The sequence below is a fragment of the Gambusia affinis genome, linkage group LG13 (assembly GCF_019740435.1).
Source record: "Gambusia affinis linkage group LG13, SWU_Gaff_1.0, whole genome shotgun sequence".
Taxonomy (NCBI): Eukaryota; Metazoa; Chordata; class Actinopteri; order Cyprinodontiformes; family Poeciliidae; genus Gambusia; species Gambusia affinis.
Genome location: NC_057880.1, coordinates 20,753,088 through 20,773,253, shown reverse-complemented (window position 1 = coordinate 20,773,253; position 20,166 = coordinate 20,753,088). Strand labels below are relative to the sequence as shown.

At 38.2% G+C, this 20,166-nt stretch overlaps 1 protein-coding gene across 6 annotated transcripts in view; it reads left to right on the top strand.

Moving 5' to 3' along the window:
- Positions 1 to 20,166, top strand: part of LOC122842047 (signal-induced proliferation-associated 1-like protein 2) — a 178,313-nt gene that overhangs the window by 54,988 nt on the left and 103,159 nt on the right. For all 6 annotated transcript variants that reach the window (XM_044135548.1, XM_044135547.1, XM_044135552.1 and 3 more), the window contains 5 exons: positions 358 to 461; positions 1,471 to 1,628; positions 2,619 to 3,195; positions 13,442 to 13,716; positions 19,694 to 19,948. In XM_044135548.1, the coding sequence (XP_043991483.1) occupies positions 358 to 461; positions 1,471 to 1,628; positions 2,619 to 3,195; positions 13,442 to 13,716; positions 19,694 to 19,948 (1,369 nt within the window). The remainder of the gene's footprint in view (positions 1 to 357; positions 462 to 1,470; positions 1,629 to 2,618; positions 3,196 to 13,441; positions 13,717 to 19,693; positions 19,949 to 20,166) is intronic.

Sequence of the window (20,166 nt, the reverse complement as noted above, 5' to 3'; positions counted from 1 at the left end):
TAAATAATGACACTTTTTATGCAAAGTTGCATTAAAACTTGCATTAAAAGTGTCAGTTTTGCATTATAAGTGTCATTATTTACCAAACGACACTTCATGACAGCAGTCATAACCATTCATGAAGACTCCTTCATGTTCTTGACAGATCTCATGTCATATTTATGACAGTGTCATGCCAGTCTTATGCACACCCCGTCAAATAAAGTGTTTCCGAAAATATAAATCAAAACATCACAAATTCAAGGAAGGAGTGTAACAGTAAGAGACAGATGCTCGCTCGCTTTGGGTTAAAAACCAAAGAGAGAAAAAGTGTTTCCATTTTTAAAACCTGATTGTTGTTCATTTGTTTGTGTGCAGCTGACTCAACGGGAACACATTCCCTGTACACAACCTACAAGGACTACGAGTTGATGTTTCATGTGTCCACGATGCTCCCCTACACGCCCAACAACAGACAGCAGGTAAACTTTGTGCTTTATTACCTCCACTAATCACATCATTTGCTCTTTTGCGTGTAGAATCGCCATATTATGGTTTTAACAAGTCCCTGGGCAGCTTCTCTGCAAGGATCTTTCAGTGCTGACTTTTGCCAGCTGTCCCTAGAGAGCCGTTTTTGCCATGGTAATAACCTATTAGCTGAAAACACGAGCATTGCCATGGAGACGGTGCCCCATAGTTGGATTTTAATCAGTGCTTCCTCATGGGATGGATCTGCCGCTGTAGTAGACGAGCCTCTGTCTCTTTGTGAACAACTGGGATTAAGTGAATGTAGTGGCTGATGGGCAAATGGTGGCTAGTAATGCATAATTGAGAATGTTTCAGTATGTTGTTGTCTGTGCTAATGTATGGAAGTCCTTTCTGAGCCCTTAATAAAGCCTGAGCACACAGCCATGTAAGAGCATTCATTTTGAAAGGACTCAAGGAGGTTAAAAATGATGGAGAGAAGCAGTGTAATGTGGTGGAAACCAGTCTGTCAGGTGCATATTATGTGATTGGTATTGATCGTTTGCAACTACTTCACTTAATCATTTGAGGCGCCATGATGGACTTCGGAAGTGAGAGACGTCGCTTTGCTGAGCGACTGAGGTTTGTTTTCCCAAGTTGTTTTTGTAATCATACTTACTTATAAAGTATAGGAGTGTTAATCTTCCTACCTTGTAAAAAGTATTTGCTGCAAATCCGCGGTTACATCGAGGGCTAACAGTCATTATGATTGACGGCTGTTATCCATCACCGCCGTATATTTCCTAACTTTCAAAGTTCTAAAATAAAATGACAAGTTTGGTTTGCATCTTTGTTTGTTTGTGTAGCATCCTATGACCATTTTTAAAGTGAAACCAACTACATAAAAGCGATATTAGCCCACCACGTGCATTTTTTGACTTGAACATTGAATATTTTTCTATCGAGTTGACCTCTTTCATCATGATAACAACTGTTTTTATTGTGTTCTTTTAATACTTTTCACAGTTATTAAGGAAGAGGCACATTGGCAATGACATCGTCACCATAGTATTCCAGGAGCCCGGGGCCCTTCCCTTCACTCCCAAAAACATCCGCTCCCAGTTCCAACATGTGTTTGTCATCGTCAGAGTCCACAGCCCGTGCACTGATAACGTCTGCTACAGGTAAATGGAACAAGCGTGCACTTTGCCTGCAAGCTACTTTATTTTATTAGGTGAGGAAAGGACTCAGCGAAAAGAAAGAGAGAAATTGTGCCAAGTTGAACTCTCTATTAAGAAGCAAACTCATATGCTCTTGACAATTAAGGAAGATGGGTTTTATTATTTTAAAAGGGCTTTGCAAAAAGGAATTCTTGCCAAATTGCATGAAGACATTAACTTTGAAAGTGTAATAATAATAGCTTGGTGTGCTCCTTCTGTGGTTTCTGTCATGGCTTTGTAGTAATATCCACAAATCACAAGGCTCTTTTGATGTGTTCGGTGATTATACAGTTATTATCTTCAGAGACACCTTTAAATTACGACTTGGAGCTCTGCTTCGAATGTGTTTGTAGGCAAAGAAAACTTTCACTAATAACATAGAACAGAGCAAATTTATCCTCTCTCGCTCATCAGAACAGAAAAATCTTGAACTTGTCATTTCAGAACACAAATTATTACTCATTCAGGGTGTTACTTTTTAAAGGGAACCTATTATGCAAAATTCACCTTTTGCACGTTTTTGTACTTCTATTTGGATCTCTACTGCTACTAAAAACAGCCAAAGCACTTAAAAAATTTATTTATTTATTTTTTTGCCAAAAAGTTAATATTTTTTAGTGTCTGGAAAATGAGTTGTTTTAGAATATAAAGTCACAAATCAGCAGGCACTGCCCCTCACCTAGCAACCCCAGCAAAGCCCACCTCATTACCTAGCAACCCCAGCAGAGTACCGCCCGTCACCTAGCAACCCAAGGTGAGCGTTGCTAGGTGACAAGAGCTCAAAATTGACTCAACTGACCAGACTAAAATGTCATTATCTATGAATAATTTTGAACAAAAAATTTAATGAGCATGTTTTGTTTAGTCCTTACAACTATTCCAATATGTTCAAGGACGCATAATAGGTAATCTTTAACTGTTACCTATATTGTTTATCCCTGTCTTTTTTTCTAGCGTCGCCCTATCCAGATCCAAAGACGTGCCTCCGTTCGGACCCCCAATTCCCAAGTCCGTAACTTTCCCAAAGTCTGCCGTTTTCAGGGACTTCCTACTCGCCAAGGTCATCAATGGCGAGAACGCTGCTCACAAGTCTGAGAAGTTCAGAGCCATGGCGACTCGTACGCGGCAGGAGTACCTGAAGGACTTAGCCGAGAACTTTGTCAGCACGGCTACTATAGACTCAGCCGTCAAATTCAGCTTCATTACGCTCGGAGCAAAGAAGAAAGAGAAAGTCAAAGCCAGAAAGGAGGCGCATCTGTTCAGCGTGGGAGCCATCACCTGGAGCGTCTGCGCCCGGGACTTTGGGCAGTCGATGGACATTGACTGCTTGCTCGGCATATCCAACGAGTTCATTGTGCTCATTGAAGAGGAGTCGAAAAACGTAGTATTTAACTGCTCATGTCGCGATGTCATTGGATGGACCTCAGGGATTATGAGTATTAAAATCTTCTATGAGCGCGGGGAGTGCATCATGCTGTCTGCGCACGACAACTGCGGCGAGGACATCAGAGAGATGGTGCAGCGACTTGAGGTAATACCCTTAAAAACTCATCTCTAATAATCTGAGTGATCTTGGAGGTCATAAACACTGCTGGATTAGAATTATCTTGTGGCAAAATACGTTCTTCATCATACTTTAATCCACTGCCTTCTGTGTAAGTCTGAAATTGCACCATACAAACATTTCAGTGAACAAAAGTCTTAATATTCAGCTTTAGAACTACACAACCCTCTTATAAAAGGAGTAAATTACTTAGCATTTTCTCTGACTGCGGATAATTGTGGGTTTCATCATTTTTCTTTCACACAATGAACAAATTACTGTAAAAACAATTCAATTCTTTGCAGGGGGTGCTAAACTGCACCAATTGTGGAATCGCGCAACCCACGTTTTAGTAACGCTTAAAAAGGAGATAACAGGAACTAATGCTTGCATTTAGGGGTTAGTATTCAATTTGCCTTTAGGTTTTTCTTAAGGAAGGAAAAGAATAGTAAAGAAAATCGAGTTCTGTTGCCTTTTCTAAAAGATAAAGAAATTACTGTAATAACAAAGGGATATTTGTGCTACATTTTAGATCACAATCTGTTTCTTCTTTAGATGTGTTTTGGCCTACTTCATGTTGTCAGAGAGATTCTGAATAAGTGATTTATTGAATCTGCAGGTTAGGCAATAATCAGTTCTGGCTGTGACTCATAAAATATTCATTTACATATTATATGTTATATATCATTTACAGTTAATCTATGATTTAATAAGTACATTTTGGTTTGGCTATATGACGTTATCAATTTCAAAACTATCTTCTGTATTTCATCAGGTTGTTTTGTTTGTTTTTTACATTTGTTTGATGATCTGAAACATTATGGGATTAAAGCAAAACAGATGTATCATGAAAGACAGACAGAAACCTCAAAAGGAAGATACATTTAGCCTTCCCGTTATCTTCTGTTGTTAGCTCTGTTGTCTTTTTAGACAAAAACCCCCCGAGAAGGTATAATTTTTGACTTATTGTAGGTGTTTTCATTTTCATATCTGGAAAAATTCAGATATGAAACAATGAAATTACCAAATCTACAAAAAAGTGATGAGCACTTGCTGTAGCTTAGCTCTCTGTTTTAGCATCCTACCTAACCAACAGACTAGCTACCAGAGAAGGCATATTTTCCTCGCCATCTCGTTGAGTCTCTTTACCTCAGCGAGAACATATTTACTAATTGAGATTATGAGCAACTGGTCAACTAATTTGAATTTTTTTTATCCATGCTAGCTTTCAGGAATTTAAATCTCTTCTCCTTCTCGGTGTACTTGCAGCGGTTGGCCAGATGGCCAGCAGCCAGACATCAGCAGGGTGGCACCCAGAGTGAGGTTTCAGACTCTCTCATTTCCAAGCAGCCTGTAAAATCTGTGGAGGGTGTTGGTCCGTTACAGGATGATGGCTGCAAGCGCTGCTTGATTAAGTGTTTAACAAAACAGTTTTTCTAAGCAATGGAAAGGAGGTTTCCTGTGGTAGTTTTAGTCAAAATGTCAAATAAATAAAAGGACTGGGAAGCCGTTTCCTTGTGCAGTATGAGGGGAGCAGTCTGTCATCAGAAAGACCCTGTAAATCTTAGTTTTACACTCATTCGTCATGGAAAAATGACTAACTCAACGTTTAGTGGTTTCACTTGAATAATTGTGGTCTCTTTGTGGTGAAACGAAACGTTTTCGCCTGACCGACTGACTTGTTGCTTTGTTTTCTTCATCAGGTCAGCAGTATTATTGCATGTTTAACCTGACATCTCTCTTGTCAAGTCCCATATGTGTTTCAACCTTAAACTGTGCTTCCCCAGTTTAGAGTTTGGTTCCAGTCAGCATTCTGAGAGAAAGCTGCTGCTTGTGTTTGTGGCTTTTAAACAGGGACTCCAGTACGGAGGCCCCTATGGGACATGGAGGATTTTTCTTCTTTTGGTTCTCTTGCAGTAATGTGCTGATCAGTTCATGTGGCATAACTGAATAGTAAAAGTCTTTCTTACGGTGGCCATCATACTTTCTGCTATGATATAAGGTTTTCGTAAGGTTTTTCCATGTATTGATATCTCATTTGTGAAATATCTGAAGTTATATATATATGTGTATATATATATATATTTTTTTTTGGATAGAAGTCCATACTTCCAAGATAAAAACAGAAACTTTCTGCAAGAAGGAAAGAAAGAAAAAATACATCCAAACTATTTGGATTATTTCTGAGTTAATTTCACGAGGTAATAAAATCATCTGGCAGTTTTGATTGTATATTTTTTGTGTTGGTAGTCTGAATGATTCATAAATGGTCGTTTTGATGTCCATCTCAGTCTCAAAATAGACCAGCTTATTGCGAGGGAATGCAAAAGAAAACGTTTTTCCCATGTCACCTATGGGGCTCTGTACTCCAGAAAGGATTGTAGATTTTCTGCCTTTTTTGTTCTTTTTTTTTTTTTTTTTTTAGCTCATTGCTTTGAATCCACAAAGGTGTATAGTTCACATTGCAAGTTAATAAGAGGTAAACCATTAGGAGATATTGCATTTTCATCTACGTGCAAAAAAGAAGAAAAAAAAAAGCTGCTGCTGTCACTGTCGGCTCATTTAATTGAATGAAAGATTAGCAATGAAACTGTTTTCTGCAGCTGCTGAATTGGAGGACGTGTGGGTGCAGGTACAGAAGGAGGCGGCTTAAAGAGGACACCAACCCAGTTTTTACAGGGGGAGGAGTGGAAACAGACACAATTTTGGCTCTAACAGACTAAAAATAGAGGCCGTTTGGCCTCGTACTGCTTCACTCCCTTTAAGAACTTCCCACCAAGTCCTCTTCTCCCCTTCTTTTAAGCAAAGCCCCGGCCTCCTCTGTGTGACATTGTGAGATTTTGGTACAGACATCTGTTACTTTGAGTCTGCAAGCACAAGACGCTGTGCAAACATTTGCCAATGCTCCTTGTTTTGGTGGACTTTCTGTTTTTATTATTGTTATTATTTTGACCATTTAAGAAGTTTTTACTGAATATCTGATTAGACGAGCTTTTGCTGTTAGTAACTCATAGGTCAAAATTCTAAATTTGGTTTGGTTTTACAGCACTTACCCATTTAGTTAAATGTTCATCAGATCGTCAAATAAACTGCAATATCAGAAGAAACTTCAGTAAATTCAGCAGGAAGCTGTAAGAAGCCATCCAAACCAACCTGGTTATTTGCCTCATAATCTTAACAGCTGGTTTTGCCTGAAAGCTGCTATCAGGCGTTTGAATTGTTTTACATCGCTGCAGAGGATTTCTGGTTTACCCCTGGGAAGAGTTGTTTTAATTCAACCAGATGTTAATGGTTATAGAGCAATATTTTCCAACACTGGTCCACCTTATTTTAATAATAGCTATTGTAATAATGGCTTATTGACAGGCCTTTGCTGAACTGCAAGGTGTGTTAAAGCCAGGAAATATCTAAAACATGCAAGTGCCTCGAGGATCAAGGTTGGAAAGGACTGTTATAACAACTAAATCAAACTTACGTTCTTTTATTATTTTTTTTCTTTTGAGTTATTCAGATGTTGACTTGCTAGTGCTTTTGATCACTGTCTGGTTGTGAGACCCAAACAATCTCAAGGTTATGAACTGTCGGCTCAGTCTTCTCCTTCAGGATTTTCCTGTTGGAGACCAGAAAAGAAGAAGTCCCAAAACATCACAATACCACCAAGTATGATTGTCAGTATGATGCTCTTCTTCTGTAAAGCTGGGTGAGATTGCCACCAGATGTAGAAAATGACTCATTCTGGAGTACCAAAGTGTTTGAAGCATCTTCTGACCCCTTTGGTCACTAACTTTGTGTCCAATTTGTTATTTAATGTATTTAAATCAGTTCATAATGTGTTGTAGCCTGCTTCATGTTGTTTGACCGGTACCATTTAAACCAGTCTTTCTCAAACTCTGGTCCCTAGACCACTAGTCGTGAAGTACTACAGGTAAACAACCGTTTATTTGCCGTTGCATTAGCTCTAAGTGTGACGCAACAGCTAGCTTAAAAAAGGATTGCGTTTAAAAATAATAATGGATAAACGAGTCACTAAAAAGTTTCTCAGGGTGAGCTAAAGTTTATTATTTTTTTATTATTATACATAGCATGACGCAGATGTTGTGTTGTTGCGGAGGAAATTTCAAATTAGAGGGTCCGTGAGTGTTTATTATTCCTCAGCCTGGAAAGTTTGTCTTGTATTCAAACTTTTTGATGAGCTAAGATGTGTGACAAAGCAGCCATAGCAAAAACAAATCCAATATGTGGCAAATATTTTTTTTTCACAGCACTTTACATAGGGTCTCTGCAGGTAAAAAGGTGTCTTATGAACAAATACTGTGATAAACTGAAACGCTCAACAGAGCTTAAAGATGAGATCTGGTTGAAAAAGATTTTGCATGTCTTAACCATGTCAGAAAGAAGAGAAAATCCCTCCAGAACCTGAAGAAGTATTTTCCATAATTAATCTTGAAAGGACACAGATGCCTTTCAGTGTCAGCTCATCTCATCATAAGAAAGGACAGAGCAGGATATATTAGCATTTATAATTAGCCAAAGGAGATCACTTTCTCATCCACTATGTGAAAAACAAATCTAAAAAGATGTGCAGGAGAAGCCCTGGATTAGTATTTGGAGCAGAGACATATTGGAGCAGTAGGCCTAGCCGAGCTGACCGTGCAGACGTCGTCCCAGAGGTGTCTGTAAATGTCCCAGCGGTTGACTCGAGTCGTGTTTCACTCTGAGGATTTACAGGCTGCCGGACTTGTGATGTAATGCGAACCAGGGTGAACAGATTGCCAACTGTAACCTACAGAGGAGCTCAGAGTGAGAGCACAACTAAAAGCTTTGTGGTGAAGTCCTTCTCCCCAGGGGGCTCCTGAGCTGGGTGGCCGCATGTTTGGCCTTTATTAGACAAGTCCTCTTGGCATGGAGGCATGTATTTCTACTTCTGTTTTGTTTCCTTTGCATCGTGGGCTGCTCAGTTTGTTTGTTTTATCTTTATTTTTGTGCTATATGCATCCATAGAACGCTAATTATAGTAGCATAACAAATAACAGAAATTGCTTTTCTTCCTTTTTTGGCGTTGTTGACAGACAGGATATGGGCAGAAAGAGAAGGAGGGAAGACATGTAGCAAAGGTTGGGATTCGTACCCGGATGCCTTCCACCGCTACACCACACTCCATTTGTTTTATACTTTGTATGATTAACCTATAGACATTTAAGTAGAAATAACTTAGTAAGCTTATTGCAATAAGCAAAGAGTCAGTTAATCGCATGATCAATAAAAATGAGCTCAATAATTTCCATTCTGATGATTAATAGTATTTGAAGGGTAATTTTGTTCATATTTTTGATTTTTGGTTTTGGTTGTGTACATATTTTTATTTCCGTTTTCATTTGTTGTTTTTGTTTGTCGTGTTTATTTTGGATATTTAAAATATTTTCCAGTTCCGGTGCAATGTGTTTTTGCAAAATTAAAGTGTATTGATCTTTCAGAGGAGAGGCTCTCATTATCATCCAATTATCAATATATTACTTGAAAATGGTCTCAGAACAATAGTATTGTAATTTATTGCAATAATTACTGGGAAAATTTATTGTCCAGCTAAATTTGTTATTGTGACAGGCCCAATTATGAATAAATATTTTTATTATTTTCAACTATGGATCATTTTAAACCTTTTTAGGTTTAGTCATGGGTAAAAGTATGTATAAAAATACATTTATTGTATTGCAGTGACATATTTATATTTATTGAATGGGAAAATAATTCAAAAAAATTTTTTTAAAATAGAATGACCTGTGTCAAACTTATTGGTAGCCCAACAAAAATGTTTGTAAAATAAGTGTAAGTGAAATAATGAAATATTATCCTTATTATTAATCCTATTTTAGCTGAATCAAACACACTTCTTGCTTCTTTGCACTATAAAGATAATGAGACACAAGTCAGTTTGGCACTAACCCAGCTTTTAAATCCACTAAATGTACTCCCTTGTAATCAACAGACTAAATAAACTGTTGCGTTTACAAAGGTAAACAAAGGTAAAAAAAATGGGGAATTCGCTAAAGTTTACTGGGACTTTAACTGGAACAGAGCGCTTTGATCAGAAGAGACTAAAAACACGAGAAGTAGAAAAGCACTTTATGTCTGCTGTTACGTATGGTGGAGGATTTATGATACTGTGGCTTGTTTTTCTTGCAAGGGTTCTCAGAACCTTGTTAGAGTGCATGGCATCTTAGAAATATCAAGATTATTTTTACTCACATTATTTATATTTAGAAAATGTCCTTTTTTTATGAAAAAAACCCCCACATATCCCAGAGGAGAGATCTCTAAAGAAACACTGGAGCTGCAGGATCTTTTGACAGTAGTATACATATAAAATGTGCTGTTGCACAGATTCACAGTTACGTTTAAAGCACATCCAGCCGGTGTCAATCACTGCTAAGATGGATGTGACACCATGATCCTGTGCTGAAAAGAGCCAGCTGTCTAAATCCATGTGGTGCAGATTTTATTGCAGCAGCCATATCAAGATACAACCCCAGATCTGATCAGATTTGTCACACTTAATTCTGGGTAGAAGAAGAAAAAAGGGCATGTTAAATATAAATCTAGAGGCCAGTGAAGTGAAAATGGGTATCCATTGTGAGTTTTTATAGGATAATGACGCAAAATATAATTATTTATTTAAAAAGAAATTATTTCAAGGATATTACCAGTCTAATTTTTGAGGGGCTACGAACAATAGTAACACAAATTGTAATAAATTAATCCAGAGTATAATACGTGACATTTAAGCACAAATGGCTGAATCATTACAAAAATAGTTCACCAGAGTGATGATTAACTTCCTTTGATGGTCACAGATGTAAATCCTGCAGAAAACAGGATTTTCTGCAGGATAGCAAAAACTGAGTCTGAACGGTCTGTGCAAAAAGGAATCATCTAAAATCTTTTTCCCTGCGAAATGTCATAGGACAAGGCTAAATGCTTTTCTATTGCTAAGCAGCAGTTGTTTTACTGTCAAATAAACTACCTTTTTTTAAAATAACATATTTCTCCACTGCATAAATCTGCTGAAATTACATGTATTTTAAGTCTTTTTGCACATCATTACCAGAAGGTCCAATGACCGTGGAGGCTGCAGCATAACAGACAAAAGCAACATATTCAGAACTAAAAAAAAACCCAAAAGAACAAAAAATCCTCACATTTTTTGATGAGGCTTTTGCCAATTTCTGAACCAAATCAGAATTAATCAGCACCATTTGTAGGTTTAGCAGCCAGTTAAAACCTGCCCCGACAAGCTGCTGCTCTCATAAACACTTACTGATTAAAATGAATGCTCACATTTTCCCCGGGGAAACGCCTGACCCCGGGGAACATGTGACCATTAATGACATAGATGCATTTCAGTTTTTCTGAAGATTACCATAAATGACAAGGTTTTGTCATGTCTATGAAATATGCTTCTGCTTCACTTTTCCAGATGGTGTCATCACTGTCAGAGCTGTGTTTGTCTTTTCTCTCGGTGTGGATTAGATCCAGCATCACTCGAATTAAGACTGTTAATGTTTGCCCTTTTTTGACAGTATTTAGAGTTTCATGTCGTCTGTAATTAACAGACAACATTTGGTTTGACATGGAAAGACGTCTGTCAGAATCGCAACAGTGAGAGCTCTGTGCTGAATGTTGATGTTTTTATCTACTCTCACATTCAGTATATTAGAATATTGTTATAAAGTACATTTATTTCATTATTTAACTATCTAATTGACAAATATATGGATTAATTACACAAAGAATGGTGTTTGGAAGCTTATTTTTCTGCTAATTTTGATGATTTTCCACTTACAACTAATGAAAACATGACATTTGTTACATCAGACCAACAAAACAAGCATTCTTGATACAGAAACCTGGGCTTGCTTAGTTTAATACCTGTTTAAAGGTTATTATTTTCAGAAGCTAAATTTAATATTTCCAAAATTATAAGCAGATCTGCAATGATCAGGCTTGACCTGATCAATACTGAGTTCCAATTGTTCTTTTTAGATCTGATTTGCCAATTCACAATTTTGATCAACTTGCAGTTTTTTTCTAAGATTCCTAACATGTTAAGAGACGAAATTGGTGTCGGTTTTTCTAGAGTTACTTTAAATGTGACAGTAAATGAAGGAACTACAAGAATATACACATTCATGCATCAGGTAGAATGTGTTACTAGTTAATCTGTTAAATAATGAGTTAGTAGTTATTTGGTTTGCCAAATACTGATCAAATCTGTTCAAAGATAAATTGGCCAACTCCAATCTGAGGCCAGTTGTTGGGATAATCTTCACACGTCTATTCTTTTAGAAAATTAATTCAAAATTATAGTTCAGCTTTTTGGAGAACAAATTGAGTTTAATACTTTAAAGGTTTTAAGAAAAGTACTATATTGTCTGCTAAATTTAGTCATGTACTTTTAGGTTTGAGTCTGACTGTGTGCTCAGTTAGTGTAGGAATCGTGCATCATTTTTGCTATGGGCTTTCTTTAGTACAGCATGGTATGTTTTCTACCATATGGAGTCTCTGTAGAGGGTTAACAATCCATAGTCTGTGTTAATGTGTTACAGCAGCCACTCTAAAGTAAATGGAGGCAGTCACCCACAACTGAACCAAAACTAATCTAATGGGTGATTACAGCTCTTGGTTGTAGAGTTAGGTTCTTTATTTACCCCTAAGAAACGGTCAGGAAGCTTCACAATAATATCCAGTCCCATCGTAGGGCTGCACAGCTTTATAGCCACAATCATGAGTCAATAGGTAATTGCGTTTCTTGTTTCAGTTTTAACACGGATAGTCACGCAGCAGAAAGTAGGTCACGTGAACTTTGCCTGAACCTGGACTGCATTTTATGAAAGGGTGAAGCCAAACCACCTCTAGGGAAAAAGACAGGCTGAATTTACATGAAAGTGCCTGATGGAAACAAGACCAGACTTTAATTTCTTCCAGTCATGCATTGGACAGGCTCAAAATATCCATCAAAAATTCATGGGTAAAGTGTCGTGTCTCTGACGGCAATCTAAAAGCCAACAGGGGAGGAGAAAAAGGTGGCGTGTTTAATTTGTTTTCTTCATGCTGGAAATGAACAAAATGAGCCGGCAGCTGATGCATATCATGTTTGTGTATGACTGTTGTGCTCCAGAGGCCGCTTTAGACACAAACTCTGACTCACAAACACAACTCTATGGAGACGGCGGTGTCTTAGGGGCCAATTAGATTCTCATTCATGCAGCTTCCACAGTTCTGTAAGTTCTGTAGGCAGAAACAGGTGTGTTTTTGTTCCTTTTCAGGCTCTTTAGTGAGCTCAGAAATGGTTACTTTTATATCTAAAGATGTTTTTCATTTGCCAAACATGCATGCTTGTTTGTTCTGCCAAAAAGGGTTTTACTCAGCTACAGGTGCTCAGTGTTGTTTCCTCTTTTGTATGTGCGTCAAATGAACCACCTTGCAAAAGTATTTATATCCCTTGAACTATTACACATTTTGTCATGTTGCAATCATGAGCGTAACCATATTTTGTGGAGAGTTTATAACATGGTTTCTCTAACCAGCTTTTCAGACTGAAGCATTGTCATGTGTGAGAATAGCCTAGTCAAAGTCCAGACCTAAATCCAATTGAGAATCTGTTGGAAGGCTTGGAGTTGGTTTAAGTTGTTTAAAAAGAAAGAGTAAGTGTCAAAATCTTGCATAATTTTGTTCTGCTTGCCAAACTTAGGAAAAGCTCTGTGCAAAATGTTGTGTGATTGGACAGAAGTTTGTTGCCGTGTTTTATGTGTAAATGTGCTCAGACATCAATGTCAGAGTTTTCCTCAGTGTATTATGAGCCTGGCGTACCACCAGGCTTTTCTTGTGCCCCCACCAGGTTTAGCATTGTGACTTAATCTTAGGTTTTTTCAAATTATTGCCTTTTTTAAGACTTTATAGTTCGTGTTTAAGTATTAATCTTCCAGTCTTCCAAAAATGCATTTATACTATCAAGTAATATTTTCAAATCTCTTGTCAACTTTAAACATTTTTTAACTCAGAAACATGACGGCCGGCTGGATAATATCAACCAAAGGGTTGATATTTTGCTTTAGCTAGTCTGCTTCCATTATCTGGTTTTTGTATGTTCAGGAGACATCGATTAACTTTTATTTGACGTGGTAAAGAATTATACATTTCTACAATTATTAAGTATTGCCTTTGGTTCTGATTACAGATTGCCACCAGAGGCTGTGAGACTACTGAGATGACGTTGCGGAGGAATGGTCTGGGCCAGCTTGGCTTTCACGTCAATTTTGAGGGAATCGTGGCCGACGTGGAGCCGTTTGGCTTCGCCTGGAAGGCCGGGCTGAGGCAGGGCAGCCGGCTGGTGGAGATTTGCAAGGTGGCCGTCGCCACTCTCACTCATGAGCAGATGATTGACCTCCTGCGCACATCCGTCACCGTCAAAGTGGTTATAATCCAGCCCTATGAAGACGGTACTCCTCGAAGGTACGTTTTTACTTTTCTTAATTGTACATCACTGTACAAAGCATTGATGTTAAGTATTTTCTGTCTTGGTATAGTATAAACAAATAAAACAATGGGTATGCATACCTATGCATACTCCGTTTCATTATAGTTAGTGGTATTTAAAGTTTCTCCTGTAAACAGGTTTTATGTTAAAATATCTGTCATGATTTTTAACAATTGAAAAAGAATACTACTTTGACATTTAAAGCCTTGTAAAAACCTTGTAACAGAAGAGTCGTGCTCTTGTTTTTTATATTGCTGAGGGGAATCGACTTGACATTTGCTCTCATGTAGAAGATAATTAGCATAGAGAAATGCTTACAGAACGTCATTGGTGCCGTTTTATCCTGTTTTCTCTGGAGAGAAACGTCCAACACAGCTGTAGTCACAAACATGGCCAGTCAGCATTTCTCACTAATGATAATGAGATGAGCTTTTTGATTAATGGCTCAAATCTCACCACTATTGTTTGACGGCTCACATTTGAAAATTGCTTTTTTCCCCCTTTAACCTGGCATAATGTTCTTTTGAGCAATTAGGAAGTGAGGATTTTCCACGCGCCCTTATGGAGGTTTTATAACGAGAGAAGGAAGCTTCTCTTGTTCATAAAGAGAAGCCTATTTCAAACAATCGATCAAATTTATAATGAGAGAAGACGTAAATCTGTGTAAAACACTTGTTCTGAGAGCACATCCGAGTGTTTTGTCTGTGAGGGACAGACAGAGCTGTGAAACCCGCCATCCGCCGCTCTTTCACACTCACATTTTTGACATCTTTGTTTTGCGTCTGTTTCAGCCTGACAGATTTGTGCAGCAGAAGATGCTGGTTCTCCCATCACTATGAATGATTTGACTGTGTCTCACTGTAGGATACAAGGGAAGAATCCTGACTGAGCAGTCTTAGATTGGGTCATATGTATGTTGCAAAATATCCAGAATAAGGTTAAACATCTGTGTGTGTGTGTGTGCTCCATTAAAGCCTTTTCTATTATCTGTCTTCAACTCTGTGTTCCTGCCTGGCAACAAAGATGTAACATATTTGCTCCCCCAGATGGTGGTCTCGTCTGTGACTGACGAAAAAGCTTCTCTGGCAGAACCACCGTCTAATCCTCTTTCCACAATCAGCAATGATACACGATGATACAATCATAATCGCTGTTCAGGGAAAGAGGAAACCTGGCAAAACAAGCATCAGCCAAATCTGGTTCTGTGTTCACAATGCCAGTTCAGCTCACTGGAAGCACTGGTTCCAGAGGGAAGTGTGCTCTTGACATCTTGTTTCTGCCAGCAAGACACTTTTGTTTTGGTTTGAGTCAAAAAATCAAGAACTTGTTTTAGAAATGCATGTACGTATAACTTCCAGCATTGCTGTAACAACCGTCACATTTATTTACACATCTGGTTCAGATGTGATGTATAAAAAGCCTTGATAATGCTCACATTTAAAGAGTAAAAAATTTGAAGTAAAGATTTTCCACAAAATCCACAGTGACAGATTAAACGCAGTAAAACCTCCACTATATTGTTTCGCAGTATTGGTGCCTTTAAGCGGGGGCATTCATCGTATCATTTATAATTTATTGTGAATTATTTCTTATATGATAAGAATGCTGATTTAATGTTTTCAATACATTTCAACTATTGCTGTTTAAGAAACTCAGTATTACGAGAAATACCTTCACTGCGTGTTCCTCAAGAGCTTCAATAAGGGTCAGTGAAGTCAAAAATTTAAAAATTTTTAATCACACGTCCTGAAGGCCATTTCAAATAGGAATGTTTTTCAAGAACCGTATTTGTGTTTATGTCACTATTAATACTATGCTATGCATTCATAGACATAAAGTTACTTAAAAATAAGTAATAAATAGTTTATAATCATAATTTTTATTATTATCATGGCTCTATGTCATGATAGAGTGGTATACTAAGTAATTTATGAGTAATTAATATGAGTTACTACAACACTTAATTTCCCTTTTGGATCAATAAAGTATTTTTGAATTTTAATTCTTATTTATTAATAAATCTAAATATATAAAAGGTTATTTATTTTAACATATTTAAGTGCATATTGCAAACACAAATGCTTTATATAACATGACCAAATTAGGGCAGTAATATACCAAATGTCCAGAGTCTTTTCATGAGAATCCAAATATTCTGTCCTCAGTCCTGAGAATCGCTAAGAAGGTGAGAGGTCAGGCAAACAACTTTGAGAGTCCTCTGCTGTTTCTGCTGCTGCGTCTTTGAGTTACTAAAATGTTGCCATCGACAATAAATGCTCCAGTTTCTCCTCTTATCTCAAAGGAAAGGAATTCAGTCGGTCCCTGGGGACCAGAGAGATGGGGGGTTAGTCGAGCAACAATGGACCAGTCTCATGACTTCCAGACAAAGTCCCCTGGCTCCACAGAGCCACCATGACGGGTATCATGTTTTTACTAGCACTTGTAGTGGCTAACAATGGATTTCTCCTTCTTTTTTCCATTTAGCAATGTGTGCAATTGATGTCTTCTTCTTTATTAAACTGTATTTTATTGCATGTCTCCTCATATGCAGGAGATGTGGCACTGATGTTAGCAGTACCTTGCATCCTATGGATTTAGACTAAGAGCTGAATGTTGTTTTAGCAAAAAGCAAAATGAAACGCTTTTCCATTGTCACTCTGAAAGGCTTAAACAAGTTCAGCATGTTATTCTTGGATCAAACTAATGGGAAAAAGATGGAGAAGATTAGGTCTTTGAAACAGGAATGCGATGCACAGAACATGGCAGTGATTGCATGTGGCCATGAGTTATGTGGGAATAAACAAAAAAAATCACCTCAATATGCAATATTACAGGACATACAAATAGAAACAGACAGACTGTCATTGCATAACCAGGATTTTGATTTTGCCTGCAAGCCTTTTGAGTAACCTGACCTGGGTTTCAATACTTTGTATTTTGATCCAGAGGATTATTTTTGAAAAATAGCACAGAACCATAATTTCATTTGTGTTCAACCTGCTGATAATGAGTTTCATTTGTGACATTTAAATGTTCATTTGCAACCTTTATTTTGAAGCGGCATCAGATTTGTCATAGCAGATTTGCCTCTGGACCGAAGTAAAGCTGGATTTCTCACTTTCCATGCCAGCATCCAGTTAAAGACGGCAGCTCTGCTAAACCAAAAACCTGCGTCATTAATTGCTGCTGCATAATCCTCTCATATCCTTCACCAGACTGGCTTTTTTTCTCCCCAAACAGATCGATTTACCACAAAGATAAAAATAAAGATCAGGGTTAATTTCTCTCTCATTCCCTTTTTCAACACTTTTTATTTAAAGAAGCTTTTTAGGAACTTTGCAGGCCTGTTCTATTCAGAAGCTGCTAAAGAAACTGTTTGTCCCATCAGCTTCTTTCTGATGTTATATTTTAAATTTTTAACATGACTTTGGCTTTGACTTCAAGCAGCTGTGTTCAAACATTATTTATAAGATAAATCACTTTTTGTGTCAGAGGTTATAAATATGTTGAATAAATTTGAGTTCAGATAGGAAAATGTATAAAAACTTGCATAAACGTAGGCAAAGAAAAAACTTTAGTTGCTCAATTTCTGACAACCAGCAGTCATATAATCAAGCTGTGTCTAAAATGCTTTAACATGGAAATAAAAAAACGGAAGAAAATGGAAAAACTACCATTTAAATGGATCTAAGAGCAAAGAAATTGTAAAAGACAAAGTTCCAGGGTGATCAACTGTTTACAGTCAGCTAAATACCCTACAGTTTAAACCAATGCAAACCTGTGAAGTGACATCAAATATGCTATTTCTGAGGCAAAAAACAACAAGAAATAAGGAGGAATTGTGTGATGCAATCCTGTCATCCATAGCTTCAACACGTCTTCACAGGTTTCAGAAGTGGGAGGAGTCGATGCAGCACAGATGTGAAGCAATTCTTGGAAACTGTGTTTATGCAACTTGATATCAGTTCCGTGATTCACAGAAAAACAAAATCTTCAAGTACATTTCAGTTTTTTTCAGTACATGTTTGAGTTTGTAAAGAAAAATGCAGTAGCAGCTGTTTTTGATCAACTTTACTCCCACTTTAAATAGATTGATAATAAATTAGCTTTGGAAAATGTCCTGAGTATATTTCTGTCCATATGGAAATAAAGATTATTATGAGTATACAGAGTCTATATTGGCTTTCTTAAACCTACTACTACACAACTTTGTCAACTTCTTCTTCGCCTCCTCTTCTGCAAGCATTCAGCTTTTCTTTAGCAGTTGTCTAAACACTCATTTCCTGCAGTTTCAAACTGATTTATACACAGAGAGAAAGAGAGACTCCTCATATACATTTAAAAACAAACATTCTCCTCCCAACAGATCAAGTGAAGGTTTTCAGCTCACACTTGTGCTGGTAGAAAATGTATCCAGAGGATTTAATCTTTTTACTGCTTAAATATTCTGGTGCAGAAATCACAGCAATTGACAGAGTTTGAGACTTTTGCAGGCTGTTACCAGGGCTTAGCCTTTAGCTGGGAGTAATGGCGCGTGGCTACTAAGCATGACCACACACTCTCAGTTAATCAGGGTAATGAGGGGATTAGCAGCTCTGTTTAAAAACAATTGACCAACAGTCTGGGCAATTTAGCATCAGGAAACTAAAACTGAGCAGAGGACCTTGGGCTACAGAATGAAAGAAATGGGACAACTTATTTATTTATGGAATCAATACTCAAAATAGTCCATGGAAACTGCTAATATCCTTAGCCGATCTAATGGAGCCACCGCCTTGACATGTTAGGAGTGTTTTTGCAGCCAAAAATGTAGTATGCATTTACTACATATCTAAAACTGTGGGATAAAGAGGAACTGTTCAATTTTTATTCAAAATCAAGCATAAATCCTTCCCTTTTAGCATCCTGTATCTCTAATGGGAGGTCAGCTGTAAACAACCCAGCCACCCACCGTCTACCAGCTTGATGAAAGGTTCCCTCTGAGAGGGATTACTCGCCCCCTCCACTGCAGCCTTTTCAATCAGAGCATCCACCTCAAGCACCACTGTTAGAACATGTTTGACCACAGCAAAGTATACAGAGCTCTTCATCCTTCAGTACATCCTGGAAAATAGAGTGAGTAGGGGGCGAGGGCTGTGTAATCATCTGGCTCATACTTGAGATACTGATGGAGAACTGGCAGAGCGTCCAGGCTGTTTAACCTCAACCCACCACCCAGTAAACCCACCTTCACTTCACACATCCACGGCTCTGCCCAGGCCAGAAGATTACTGCTGCATGAAATGGCATCATAGGCCTCCTCTTGTGAGAAATCCTCAGGATTGTGAGTGTAGTGGTAATAAAAATGGAGGGACAAATCGCCTCCTCAAAGCCTCAAGGAAAGCTGCAATTAAATTCCTCTTTATAGTTCTTTGTAATTAGGATACGCCCATAGGACTCTGTGTGCATGTTTGCCTCTGTATGACATGTATTGTTGTGACCATACCGGCAAGTGTGAATTAATGTACCTAAATATCGCCTTTATGTTAAACATTTAAAAGTATTTGTGGGTTTTCTTGAAGAAATTGGATCAAAAAGAGACTTTTTGTTTGCATGCCGTGAAGAAAGAAGTTACACTTGCGTCTTTTTCAGAGTTTTTTTTATGTTGTTTTCTTCAGTGGTTCTTGGTGCATTGCCCCCACTGATGAGGAGGTGAACAGGTTTTTCAAAGAATTTGGTTTGTTTGACAAAGTGCAGTGTGAAAGCGAACCACTCCAGATGAAAATGTAACAAATGTTGCAATTTTGGTCCCTAATTGAACCGAGTCTACCGGAATAAGTGTGTTTCATGGTACTTTAGTCAGTGCTTTTGGAAAAACTCAGAAGATTAAAGGTTTTATTTCCTACTTTAGCCTCTGGTGCAACTTGTTGATTACTTTGAACCTTGGTGATATCTTTTATTCCTTTCCTGCAGGGGCTGTTCCGAACTTTACCGGATACCAATGGTGGAGTACAAGGTGGACAGCGAGGGACAGCCCTGCGAGTACAAGACGCCCTTCAGGAGGAACACCACCTGGCACCGGGTGCCGGCCGCTGCTGGGGCACCTCTGACCCGGGGCTCGCCCACTCAGGGTCCTGACCGGCTGCAGTGCCAGCAGATCCTCCAGCAGCACCAGGCCGTCATCCCGCGAAGCACTTCCTTTGATAGGAAGCTGCCAGATGGCTCCAGGTAAAACTTTCTGTTGTTCTCCCAACCAGAGCTCTAAATACAACAAGCTAAAAATAACTCAAGAGAAGGTTTTCATCTCAAATCAGATGAGGGTCAACCCAAACATGGTGAACACATCTTTTCCTCAGGTCTGAGCGTAAAGCAGATCATAGATTTATGTGAGTGAAGAATGCAAAAAGCTTTACAGCATGTGAAAATCCTCTGTTTGCTTTTGAGAC